The sequence below is a fragment of the Oncorhynchus gorbuscha genome, linkage group LG25 (genome assembly GCF_021184085.1).
Source record: "Oncorhynchus gorbuscha isolate QuinsamMale2020 ecotype Even-year linkage group LG25, OgorEven_v1.0, whole genome shotgun sequence".
Taxonomy (NCBI): domain Eukaryota; kingdom Metazoa; phylum Chordata; class Actinopteri; order Salmoniformes; family Salmonidae; genus Oncorhynchus; species Oncorhynchus gorbuscha.
In genome coordinates this window covers 49,579,465-49,593,587 of record NC_060197.1, presented here as the reverse complement: position 1 = coordinate 49,593,587, position 14,123 = coordinate 49,579,465, and the positions used below count along the sequence as shown (strand labels likewise).

General features: G+C 39.9%; 1 protein-coding gene across 1 annotated transcript in view; it reads left to right on the top strand.

Moving 5' to 3' along the window:
• The window catches only part of LOC124013889 (voltage-gated potassium channel subunit beta-2-like), a 116,927-nt gene that overhangs the window by 47,547 nt on the left and 55,257 nt on the right, over positions 1–14,123 (top strand). The window contains exons 4-7 of the mRNA XM_046328440.1: positions 2,712–2,791; positions 2,889–2,933; positions 4,548–4,592; positions 8,164–8,207. Of these exons, the coding sequence (XP_046184396.1) occupies positions 2,712–2,791; positions 2,889–2,933; positions 4,548–4,592; positions 8,164–8,207 (214 nt within the window). The remainder of the gene's footprint in view (positions 1–2,711; positions 2,792–2,888; positions 2,934–4,547; positions 4,593–8,163; positions 8,208–14,123) is intronic.

The window sequence follows — 14,123 nt, the reverse complement described above, 5'->3', positions numbered from 1 at the left end:
CACAGGTGCATGTTCATTAATTGTTTATGGTTCATTGAACAAGCACGGAAAACAGTGTCTAAACCCTTTACAATGAAGATCTGTGTTATTTGGATTATTACGAATTATCTTTGAGACAAGGTCATGAAAAAGTAAAATTATCTCTGAGTATCTCAGTATCCTGAAAAAGGGACTTTTTTTCTGAGTTTAGATCTTTTGAAAGTACCTTTCCGTGGATCCTTTGCTTTGAATTGGAGTCCTCTATGAACAGCCACTTTTATTCTGGACTAATCAAAGCCACTACAATTGATCACAGATGAAAGCCAATTAGCTTGATTGGGATCTGGATGGTGGTTGGTTATACCTCAGCAAGTTTGCAATTGCAATTTTAAAAGTGGGGATGTTTACTTATCCAAGGTGTAATGAGTGCGCTGAGAGTTGGGAAGCAAGTTCAGGGAGTGAGTGTTTTAATAAATAAAAGAAATAATGAACACGAAACACAAACAACGCACTGACATGAAAACAGTCAGTAACACCTGAGGAAAGAACCAAGGGGTGTAACGATTGGGAAGAAGATAGTTCTGTAACGATGGGGAGAAGATAGTTCTGTAACGATGGGGAGAAGATAGTTCTGTAACGATGGGGAGAAGATAGTTCTGTAACGATGGGGAGAAGATAGTTCTGTAACGATGGGGAGAAGATAGTTCTGTAACGATGGGGAGAAGATAGTTCTGTAACGATGGGGAGAAGATAGTTCTGTAACGATGGGGAGAAGATAGTTCTGTAACGATGGGGAGAAGATAGTTCTGTAACGATGGGGAGAAGATAGTTCTGTAACGATGGGGAGAAGAGAAGTTCTGTAACGATGGGGAGAAGATAGTTCTGTAACGATGGGGAGAAGATAGTTCTGGGAAAACACACAAAACACAAAACAACTAACAACCCATAGATGGGGAGAAGAGAGTTCTGTAACGATGGGGAGAAGGAGAAGAGGACCAAGGTGCAGCGTGGTAAGTATTCATAATACTTTTAATAAATACCAATACTCACTAAATACTTGAACAAAAAACAACACGACAAATGAACAAGGTGCAAAACACACAAAACACAAAACAACTACCCACAACCCATAGTGGGAAAACACACAAAAAACAACTACCCACAACCCATAGTGGGAAAACACACAAAACACAAAACAACTACCCACAACCCATAGTGGGAAAACACACAAAACAACTACCCACAACCCATAGTGGGAAAACACACAAAACAACTACCCACAACCCATAGTGGGAAAACACACAAAACAACTACCCACAACCCATAGTGGGAAAACACACAAAACAACTACCCACAACCCATAGTGGGAAAACACACAAAACACAAAACAACTACCCACAACCCATAGTGGCAAAACACACAAAACACAAAACAACTACCCACAACCCATAGTGGGAAAACACACAAAACACAAAACAACTACCCACAACCCATAGTGGGAAAACACACAAAACACAAAACAACTACCCACAACCCATAGTGGGAAAACACACAAAACAACTACCCACAACCCATAGTGGGAAAACACACAAAACACAAAACAACCCATAGTGGGAAAACCCACAACCCACAACCCAGTGGGAAAACACACAAAACAACTACCCACAACCCATAGTGGGAAAACACACAAAACAACTACCCACAACCCATAGTGGGAAAACACACAAAACACAAAACAACTACCCACAACCCATAGTGGGAAAACACACAAAACACAAAACAACTACCCACAACCCATAGTGGGAAAACACACAAAACAACTACCCACAACCCATAGTGGGAAAACACACAAAACAACTACCCACAACCCATAGTGGGAAAACACACAAAACAACTACCCACAACCCATAGTGGGAAAACACACAAAACACAAAACAACTACCCACAACCCATAGTGGGAAAACACACAAAACACAAAACAACTACCCACAACCCATAGTGGGAAAACACACAAAACACAAAACAACTACCCACAACCCATAGTGGGAAAACACACAAAACACAAAACAACTACCCACAACCTATAGTGGGAAAACACACAAAACACAAAACAACTACCCACAACCCATAGTGGGAAAACAGGCTGCCTAAGTATGGTTCTCAATCAGAGACAACGATTGACAGCTGCCTCTGATTTGGAAAACACATAGAAATCTAACACAAAGAACCAAACATAGAATGCCCACCCCAACTCACGCCCTGACCAAAAAAGGCCAGGACTTGACAAGGGGAATGACAGATATAGGGGAGATAATCAAGGAGGTGATAGAGTCCAGGGGTGTCATGAGGCGCAGGTGCGCGAGACGATGGTGACAGGTGTGCGGGGTAGTCAGCAGCCTGAGGACCTCGAGGCCGGAGAGGGAGTGACACCCTGGGTATTGTTTTATTTTTAATTGTTGTTTTAATTTATTTTTTCACTTGGACATTGTGGGTCTGTAAGGCAACAAAAGGTGAACATTTTGAAAAGGGGTGGTGACTCTATACCCACTGTATGTGTGTGTTTTCATTCATTCATTCTGTGTGTGTGTGTGTGTGTGTGTGTGTGTGTGTGTGTGTGTGTGTGTGTGTGTGTGTGTGTGTGTGTGTGTGTGTGTGTGTGTGTGTGTGTGTGTGTGTGTGTGTGTGTGTGTGTGTGTGTGTGTGTGTGTGTGTGTGTGTGTGTGTGTGTGTAGATGGCAGAGAGCCTGATGACCATAGCCTATGACAATGGAGTGAACCTGTTTGACACAGCAGAGGTTTACGCTTCAGGAAGGTACGCTACTCTCTCTCTCCTTCTCCACCCAGTAGGCAAGCAAATCATTCATAGATGGCTAAATGTAGTGATTTGTGTGTGTGTCTCTCTCGCTCAGGGCTGAGACGACTTTGGGTAAAATCCTAAAGAAGAAGGAATGGAGGTGAGGCCCATCCTCTTACACTCTTTCACTCATTCTCTCCATCCGTCTCAGTCACTGATGGTGACAACTCAGCAATAATACTGAAATAATGTCTATCCCCCTCTCCTCCTTCGCTCCATCTAATACCTTACTTCTCCCCCTCTCCTCCAACTCCATCTAATACCTTACTTCTCCCCCTCTCCTCCTTCGCTCCATCTAATACCTTTCTTCCCCCTCTCCTCCTTCGCTCCTTCTAATAACTTACTTCTCCCCCTCTCCTCCTTCGCTCCTTCTAATAACTTACTTCTCCCCCTCTCCACCTTCGCTCCATCTAATACCTTACTTCTCCCCCTCTCCACCTTCGCTCCATCTAATACCTTACTTCTCCCCCTCTCCACCTTCGCTCCATCTAATACCTTACTTCTCCCCCTCTCCACCTTCGCTCCATCTAATACCTTACTTCTCCCCCTCTCCACCTTCGCTCCATCTAATACCTTACTTCTCCCCCTCTCCTCCAACTCCATCTAATACCTTACTTCTCCCCTCTCCTCCTTCGCTCCATCTAATACCTTACTTCTCCCCCTCTCCTCCAACTCCATCTAATACCTTACTTCTCCCCCTCTCCTCTTTTGCTCCATCTAATACCTTTCTTCTCCCCCTCTCCACCTCCAACTCCATCTAATACCTTTCTTCTCCCCCTCTCCTCTTTTGCTCCATCTAATACCTTACTTCTCCCCCTCTCCACTTTCGCTCCATCTAATACCTTACTTCTCCCCTCTCCTCTTTCGCTCCATCTAATACCTTACTTCTCCCCCTCTCCTCCAACTCCATCTAATACCTTACTTCTCCCCCTCTCCACCTTCGCTCCATCTAATACCTTACTTCTCCCCTCTCCTCTTTCGCTCCATCTAATACCTTACTTCTCCCCCTCTCCTCCTTCGCTCCATCTAATACCTTACTTCTCCTCCTTCGCTCCATCTAATACCTTACTTCTCCCCCTCTCCTCCTTCGCTCCATCTAATACCTTACTTCTCCCCCTCTCCTCCTTCGCTCCATCTAATACCTTACTTCTCCCCCTCTCCTCCAACTCCATCTAATACCTTACTTCTCCCCCTCTCCTCCTTCGCTCCATCTAATACCTTACTTCTCCCCCTCTCCTCCAACTCCATCTAATACCTTACTTCTCCCCCTCTCCTCCTTCGCTCCATCTAATACCTTACTTCTCCCCCTCTCCTCCAACTCCATCTAATACCTTACTTCTCCCCCTCTCCTCCAACTCCATCTAATACTTTACTTCTCCCCCTCTCCTCCTTCGCTCCATCTAATACCTTTCTTCTCCCCCTCTCCTCCAACCATCTCATCCCCTTCCTCTATTAATCATCCATCCCTCTTCTCCCCCTCTCCCCTCTTTCTCCACTCTCTCTACCCTCTCTCTAACTTCTCTCTCTCTTCCTTTCTCTTTCTCTTCTCCTCTCTTTCTTCCTTTCTCTTTCTCTTCCCCTCTCTCCCTCACGCCTTTCTCTCTCTCTCCCCCTCTTCCCCCTCTCCCACCTCTCTCTCTATCCTCCCTCTCTCTTTCCTCCCTCTCCTCCTCCTCCCTCTCTCTCCCCCTCTCTTTCTCTCTGTATCCATCAGGAGGTCTAGTTATGTGGTGACCACTAAGATCTACTGGGGAGGACAGTAAGTGTCTCTAAAAGCAGTAGTTTAATAGCTTGACTCTGTTGTGTGTCTCTGAAAGCAAGTGTTTAATAGTTTGACTCTGTCTCTTAAATCAGTTATTTTGTTTCTATTGGAAATGTCTTTTAACCTTAAAGGGATACTTCAGGATTTTGGCAATGAAGCCCTTTATCTACTTCCCCAGAGTCAGATGAACCAGTGGATACCATTTGTATGTCTCTGTGTCCAGTATGAAGGAAGTTTGAGGTTGTTCCATGTGGCTCAGTTGGTAGAGCACTTGCAATGCCAGGGTTGTGGGTTCAATTCCCACGGGGGACCATAACAAAAATGTATGCACATTACGTCGCTCTGGATAAGAGTGTTTTTTTAATGTAGTTTTCCGAAACAATGAAGCAATGGAACAGCAAGCAGCATCGAGAGCCAAGTATCCACGAGCTCATCTGACTCTGGGGAAGAAGATAAAGGGCTTCATTCCAAAACTATCCCCTTAAACTGACAGAATGTCCAAAAGAGGACAATGTTTATTTATTTATTTCACCTTTATTTAACCAGGTAGGCTAGTTGAGAACACCTTTATTTAACCAGGTAGGCTAGTTGAGAACACCTTTATTTAACCAGGTAGGCTAGTTGAGAACACCTTTATTTAACCAGGTAGGCTAGTTGAGAACACCTTTATTTAACCAGGTAGGCTAGTTGAGAACACCTTTATTTAACCAGGTAGGCTAGTTGAGAACAAGTTCTCATTTACAACTGAGACCTGGCCAAGATAAAGCAAAGCAGTTTAACAGATACAACAACACAGAGTTACACATGGAGTAAACAACAACACAGAGTTACACGTGGAATAAACAAAACATACAGTCAATAACAAAGTAGAACAAAAGGAAACAACAAGTCTAATATATATAATATATAATAATAATAATATATGCCATTTAGCAGACGCTTTTATCCAAAGCGACTTACAGTCTATATACAGTGAGTGCATTTGAGGTAAGATAAGGCTCAGCCCAGTCAAAACTGTTCGCTGCCCTGGCCCCCCAATGGTGGAACAAACTCCCTCACGACGCCAGGACAGCGGAGTCAATCACCACCTTCCGGAGACACCTGAAACCCCACCTCTTTAAGGAATACCTAGGATAGGATAAGTAATCCCTCTCACCCCCCCCCCCCTTAAGTTTTAGATGCACTATTGTAAAGTGACTGTTCCACTGGATGTCATAAGGTGAATGCACCAATTTGTAAGTCGCTCTGGATAAGAGCGTCTGCTAAATGACTTAAATGTAAATGTAAATAAGGCAATAAATAGGACATGGTGGCGAAGTAATTACAATATAACAATTAAACACTGTATTACCAAATGGGGAGAGTTACAAACCACACACCAGTCAGGGTTATAGTTAAACTTCACCAAATGGGGAGAGTTACAAACCACACACCAGTCAGGGTTATAGTTAAACTTCAACAAATGGGGAGAGTTACAAACCACACACCAGTCAGGGTTATAGTTAAACTTCACCAAATGGGGAGAGTTACAAACCACACACCAGTCAGGGTTATAGTTAAACTTCACCTTTAATAATAATTAAGCTTTTGTAATAGCATTTGACTCTCAACAATTCACCATCTCTAATGAAAAGTTGAGTGTCAACATAATGGCAACTGAGATCTTTCATAGTAAAGATACACCCCTCTCAACTAACATGACGGATCTAGGAAAACTACAGATCTTAGGAAAACTTCACAAAGGGCCTTTTACTTGAGAGAGGAGTATCCCATAGCCAGATAGCATTAGCATTAGCTATAGATTATCATTCAGTTTGCTCTCTAAGCCTTTTACTTGAGAGATGAGTATCCCATAGCCAGATAGCATTAGCATTAGCTATAAATTATTGTTCAGTTTGCTCTCTAAGCCTTTTACTTGAGAGATGAGTATCCCATAGCCAGATAGCTTTAGCTATAAATTATCATTCAGTTTGCTCTCTAAGCCTTTTACTTGAGAGAGGAGTATCCCATAGCCAGATAGCATTAGCTATAAATTATTGTTCAGTTTGGTCTCTAAGCCTTTTACTTGAGAGAGGAGTATCCCATAGCCAGATAGCATTAGCTATAAATTATTGTTCAGTTTGGTCTCTAAGACGAGGTTCTAATCTCGTTCCTTGTACTTCATAATACCAAAACATTACCTCATCCAAGGCATAACTCAATTGTCAACTCTATGTACACCCATCTCAAGTAAACCCCCTCTTCTCCCCACTCCTGGACAAGCTCACTGAGGGGAGTGACTTGTGCACAGACATTGTGAAGCCAAGAGATAATTGGTTCCCCCTTAATCACACCATCCCTTCACCTGGTTTAACAGATAAATTCACGTATGAAGACAATGTTCCATTCTGACCTCTCCCTTTCTGATATTCTGCATATTACCAGAGACGTGTAAAAGACAAGCCTGACCTCACCCCTCTCTGGGCCCCAAGTGACTGAGCCCGAGCTGAGAAGGGAAAAGGGCAACTGACAACAGTATAGTACAAAGGGAGACATTCTAATGACAAGTATCTCTCATAAGCATATTATGTAAATAAAACACCTTACTTATCTATGTTACCCAACTAATTCTGATTCATCCTCCACAATGTGCAGAAGATGAATGTGCAAGTAGGGATACTGGGGTGCAAAGGAGCAAGATAAATAAATAAATACAGTATGGGGATGCGGTAGTTGGGTGGGCTGTTTACAGGTTGGCTTTGTACAGGTGCAGTGATCTGTGAGCTGCTCTGACAGCTGGTGCTTAAAGCTAGTGAGGGAAATATGAGTCTCCAGCTTCAGTGATTATTGCAGTTCATTCCAGTCATTGGCAGCAGAGAACTGGAAGGAAAGGCAGCCATAGGAGGAATTGGCTTTGGGGTGACCAGTGAGATATACCTGCTGGAGCGCGTGCTACGAGTGTGTGCTGCTATGGTGACCAGTGAGCTGAGATAAGGCGGGCTTTACCTAGAAAAGACTCATAGATGACCTGGAGCCAGTGGGTTTGGCGATGAGAGTGAAGCGAGGGCCAGCCAACGAGAGCGTACAGATTGCAGTGGTGGGTAGTATATGGGGCTTTGGTGACAAAATGGATGGCACTGTGATAGACTGCATCCAATTTGTTGAGTAGAATGTTGGAGGCAATTTTGTAATGACATCGCCAAAGTCGAGGATTGGTAGGATGGTCAGTTTTAACGAGGGTATGTTTGACAGCAGGAGTGAAGGATGCTTTGTTGCGAAATAGGAAGCCGATTCTAGATATCATTTTGGATTGGAGTTATCGGATGGCCGGGGTTTCCCACTTTAGGTCACCTAGCAGCACAAGCTCTGAAGACAAATGGGGGGCAATCTGTTCACATATGGTGTCCAGTGCACAGCTGGGGGCAGAGGGTGGTCTATAGCAAGCAGCAACGGTGAGAGGCTTGTTTCTGGAAAGGTGGATTTTTAAAAGTAGATGCTCAAATTGTTTGGGTAAGGTCTGGACAATAAGGTTTGGACAATAAGGTCTACCTGAACACTAAGCCATAACTTCCTCTTACTTCCTTTGAAGGGCGGAGACGGAGAGAGGGTTGTCTAGGAAACACATCATTGAAGGTATGACATCACTTCCTCCTCACAGAGCTATGTCCACTAGCTCAGTGACATCTACAGCTGACAGCTCAGAACATAGAGGAAAGAGAGACCAAGCCTAAAGAGAGGGATGGAGGGAGAAAGGAGAGCAGAGGGATTAAGGGTCAATGGAGAGCAGAGGGATTGAGGGAGAAAGGAGAGCAGAGGGATTGAGGGAGAAAGGAGAGCAGAGGGATTGAGGGAGAAAGGAGAGCAGAGAGATTAAGGGTCAATAGAGAGCAGAGGGATTGAGGGAGAAAGGAGAGCAGAGGGATTGAGGGAGAAAGGAGAGCAGAGGGATTGAGGGAGAAAGGAGAGCAGAGGGATTGAGGGAGAAAGGAGAGCAGAGGGATTGAGGGAGAAAGGAGAGCAGAGTGATTGAGGGTCAAAGGAGAGCAGAGGGATTGAGGGAGAAAGGAGAGCAGAGGGATTGAGGGAGAAAGGAGAGCAGAGGGATTGAGGGAGAAAGGAGAGCAGAGGGATTAAGGGTCAAAGGAGAGCAGAGGGATTGAGGGAGAAAGGAGAGCAGAGGGATTGAGGGAGAAAGGAGAGCAGAGGGCTTGAGGGAGAAAGGAGAGCAGAGGGATTGATGGAGAAAGGAGAGCAGAGGGATTGAGGGAGAAAGGAGAGCAGAAGGATTGAGGGGGAAAGGAGAGCAGAGGGATTGAGGGAGAAAGGAGTGATAAATATCATAGTGATAATGTCATAGTGATGATGTCATAGCGATTATGTGGTGTGAAAAATGGCATAACGATAATGTAGTGATGATGTTATAGTGATTACATTTACATTTACATTTAAGTCATTTAGCAGACGCTCTTATCCAGAGCGACTTACAAATTGGTGATGATGTCATAGTGATGATGTAGTGATGATGTCATAGTGGAAATGTCATAGTGATGATGTAGTGATTACGTCATAGTGGAAATGTCATAGTGATGATGTTATAGTGGAAATGTCATAGTGATGATGTAACAGTGATGATGTAGCAATAATATCATAGTGATGATGTCACAGTGATGATGTCACAGTGATGATGTAGTGTTAATGTCACAGTGATGATGTAGTGTTAATGTCATAGTGATGATGTCACAGTGATGATGTAGTGTTAATGTCACAGTGATGATGTCACAGTGATGATGTCACAGTGATGATGTCATAGTGATGATGTCACAGTGATGATGTCATAGTGATGATGTCACAGTGATGATGTCACAGTGATGATGTAGTGTTAATGTCACAGTGATGATGTCACAGTGATGATGTAGTGTTAATGTCATAGTGATGATGTAGTGTTAATGTTATAGTGATGATGTAGTGTTAATGTAATAGTGATGATGTAGTGTTAATGTCACAGTGGTGATGTAGTGTTAATGTTATAGTGATGATGTAGTGTTAATGTCATAGTGATGCTGTAGTGTTAATGTCACAGTGGTGATGTAGTGTTAATGTCATCGTGATGCTGTAGTGTTAATGTCATAGTGATGTTATAGTGATGATGTAGTGTTAATGTTATAGTGATGATGTAGTGTTAATGTCATAGTGATGATGTAATGTTAATGTTATAGTGATGATGTTATAGTGATGATGTAGTGTTAATGTTATAGTGATGATGTTATAGTGATGATGTAGTGTTAATGTTATAATGATGATGTAGTGTTAATGTCATAGTGATGATGTAATGTTAATGTTATAGTGATGATGTTATAGTGATGATGTAGTGTTAATGTCATAGTGATGATGTAATGTTAATGTTATAGTGATGATGTTATAGTGATGATGTAGTGTTAATGTCACAGTGATGATGTCATAGTGATGATGTAGTGTTAATGTCACAGTGATGATGTCATGTGATGTAGTGTTAATGTCACAGTGGTGATGTAGTGTTAATGTTATAGTGATGATGTTATAGTGATGATGTAGTGTTAATGTTATAGTGCTGATGTAGTGTTAATGTCATAGTGATGATGTAGTGGTAATGTCATAGTGATGATGTAGTGTTAATGTTATAGTGATGATGTAGTGTTAATGTCATAGTGATGATGTAGTGGTAATGTCATAGTGATGATGTAGTGGTGATGTCATAGTGATGATGTTATAGTGATGATGTAGTGTTAATGTCATAGTGATGATGTAGTGGTAATGTCATAGTGATGATGTAGTGTTAATGTCATAGTGATGATGTAGTGTTAATGTCATAGTGATGTTATAGTGATGATGTAGTGTTAATGTTATACTGTTAATGTCATAGTGATGATGTAGTGTTAATGTTATACTGTTAATGTCATAGTGATGTTATAGTGATGATGTAGTGTTAATGTTATAGTGTTAATGTCATAGTGATGATGTAGTGTTAATGTCATAGTGATGATGTCATAGTGATGATGTAGTGTTAATGTCACAGTGATGATGTGGTGTTAATGTTATAGTGATGATGTTATAGTGATGATGTAGTGTTAATGTCATAGTGATGATGTAGTGGTAATGTCATAGTGATGATGTAGTGTTAATGTTATAGTGATGATGTAGTGTTAATATCATGGTGATGATGTAGTGTTAATGTCATAGTGATGATGTAGTGTTAATGTCATAGTTATGGTGTTATAGTGATGATGTCATAGTGATGATGTCACAGTGATGATGTAGTGTTAATGTCACAGTGATGATGTAGTGTTAATGTCACAGTGATGATGTCACAGTGATGATGTAGTGTTAATGTTATAGTGATGATGTAGTGTTAATGTTATAGTGATGCTGTTATAGTGATGATGTAGTGTTAATGTTATAGTGATGATGTAGTGTTAATGTCATAGTGATGATGTAGTGTTAATGTCATAGTGATGATGTAGTGGTAATGTTATAGTGATGCTGTTATAGTGATGATGTAGTGTTAATGTTATAATGATGATGTAGTGTTAATGTCATAGTGATGATGTAATGTTAATGTTATAGTGATGATGTTATAGTGATGATGTAGTGTTAATGTTATAGTGATGATGTAGTGTTAATGTCATAGTGATGATGTAATGTTAATGTTATAGTGATTATGTTATAGTGATGATGTAGTGTTAATGTCACAGTGATGATGTCATAGTGATGATGTAGTGTTAATGTCACAGTGATGATGTCATAGTGATGATGTAGTGTTAATGTCACAGTGGTGATGTAGTGTTAATGTTATAGTGATGATGTTATAGTGATGATGTAGTGTTAATGTTATAGTGCTGATGTAGTGTTAATGTCATAGTGATGATGTAGTGGTAATGTCATAGTGATGATGTAGTGGTGATGTCATAGTGATGATGTTATAGTGATGATGTAGTGTTAATGTCATAGTGATGATGTAGTGGTAATGTCATAGTGATGATGTAGTGGTAATGTCATAGTGATGATGTAGTGTTAATGTCATAGTGATGTTATAGTGATGATGTAGTGTTAATGTTATACTGTTAATGTCATAGTGATGATGTAGTGTTAATGTTATACTGTTAATGTCATAGTGATGTTATAGTGATGATGTAGTGTTAATGTTATAGTGTTAATGTCATAGTGATGATGTAGTGTTAATGTCATAGTGATGATGTCATAGTGATGATGTAGTGTTAATGTCACAGTGATGATGTGGTGTTAATGTTATAGTGATGATGTTATAGTGATGATGTAGTGTTAATGTCATAGTGATGATGTAGTGGTAATGTCATAGTGATGATGTAGTGTTAATGTTATAGTGATGATGTAGTGTTAATATCATGGTGATGATGTAGTGTTAATGTCATAGTGATGATGTAGTGTTAATGTCATAGTTATGGTGTTATAGTGATGATGTCATAGTGATGATGTCACAGTGATGATGTAGTGTTAATGTCATAGTGATGATGTAGTGTTAATGTCATAGTGATGATGTAGTGTTACTGTTATAGTGATGCTGTTATAGTGATGATGTAGTGTTAATATTATAGTGATGATGTAGTGTTAATGTAATAGTGATGATGTAGTGTTAATGTCACAGTGATGATGTAGTGTTAATGTTATAGTGATGATGTAGTGTTAATGTCATAGTGATGTTATAGTGATGATGTAGTGTTAATGTTATAGTGATGATGTAGTGTTAATGTTATAGTGATGATGTCATAGTGATGATGTAGTGTTAATGTCACAGTGATGATGTAGTGTTAATGTCATAGTGATGATGTGGTCTTAATGTCATAGTGATGATGTTATAGTGATGATGTCATAGTGATGATGTTATAGTGATGATGTAGTGTTAATGTCATAGTGATGATGTTATAGTGATGATGTAGTGTTAATGTTATAGTGATGATGTAGTGTTAATGTCATAGTGATGATGTCATAGTGATGATGTAGTGTTCATGTCATAGTGATGATGTAGTGTTAATGTCATAGTGATGATGTAGTGTTAATGTCATAGTGATGATGTCATAGTGATGATGTAGTGTTAATGTCACAGTGATGATGTAGTGTTAATGTCATAGTGATGATGTGGTGTTAATGTCATAGTGATGATGTAGTGTTAATGTCATAGTGATGATGTCATAGTGATGATGTAGTGTTAATGTTATAGTGATGATGTAGTGTTAATGTCATAGTGATGATGTCATAGTGATGATGTAGTGTTAATGTTATATTGATGATGTAGTGTTAATGTCACAGTGATGATGTAGTGTTAATGTCATAGTGATGATGTAGTGTTAATGTCACAGTGATGATGTTGTGTTAATGTCATAGTGATGATGTAGTGTTAATGTTATAGTGATGATGTTATAGTGATGATGTAGTGTTAATGTCATAGTGATGATGTAGTGTTAATGTCACAGTGATGATGTAGTGTTAATGTCATAGTGATGATGTGGTGTTAATGTTATAGTGATGATGTAGTGTTAATGTCACAGTGATGATGTAGTGTTAATGTCACAGTGATGATGTAGTGTTAATGTCATAGTGATGATGTTATAGTGGTGATGTAATGTTAATGTCATAGTGATGATGTAGTGTTAATGTCACAGTGATGATGTCATAGTGATGATGTGGTGTTAATGTCACAGTGATGATGTAGTGTTAATGTTATAGTGATGATGTAGTGTTAATGTTATAGTGATGATGTAGTGTTAATGTTATAGTGATGATGTAGTGTTAATGTTATAGTGATGATGTAGTGTTAATGTCATAGTGATGATGTAGTGTTAATGTCATAGTGATGATGTTATAGTGATGATGTAGTGTTAATGTCATAGTGATGATGTTATAGTGATGATGTAGTGTTAATGTCACAGTGATGATGTAGTGTTAATGTCATAGTGATGATGTTATAGTGATGATGTGGTGTTAATGTTATAGTGATGATGTAGTGTTAATGTCATAGTGATGATGTGGTGTTAATGTCATAGTGATGATGTAGTGTTAATGTTATAGTGATGATGTGGTGTTAATGTCATAGTGATGATGTTATAGTGATGATGTAGTGTTAATATCATAGTGATGATGTCATAGTGATGATGTGGTGTTAATGTCATAGTGATGATGTCATAGTGATGATGTGGTGTTAATGTCATAGTGATGATGTGGTGTTAATGTCATAGTGATGATGTGGTGTTAATGTCATAGTGATGATGTTATAGTGATGATGTTATAGTGATGATGTTATAGTGATGATGTAGTGTTAATGTCATAGTGATGATGTAGTGTTAATGTCAAAGTGATGATGTCATAGTGATGATGTAGTGTTAATGTTATAGTGATGATGTAGTGTTAATGTCGTAGTGATGATGTCATAGTGATGATGTAGTGTTAATGTTATAGTGATGATGTAGTGTTAATGTCATAGTGATGATGTAGTGTTAATGTCATAGTGATGATGTCATAGTGATGATGTAGTGTTAATAT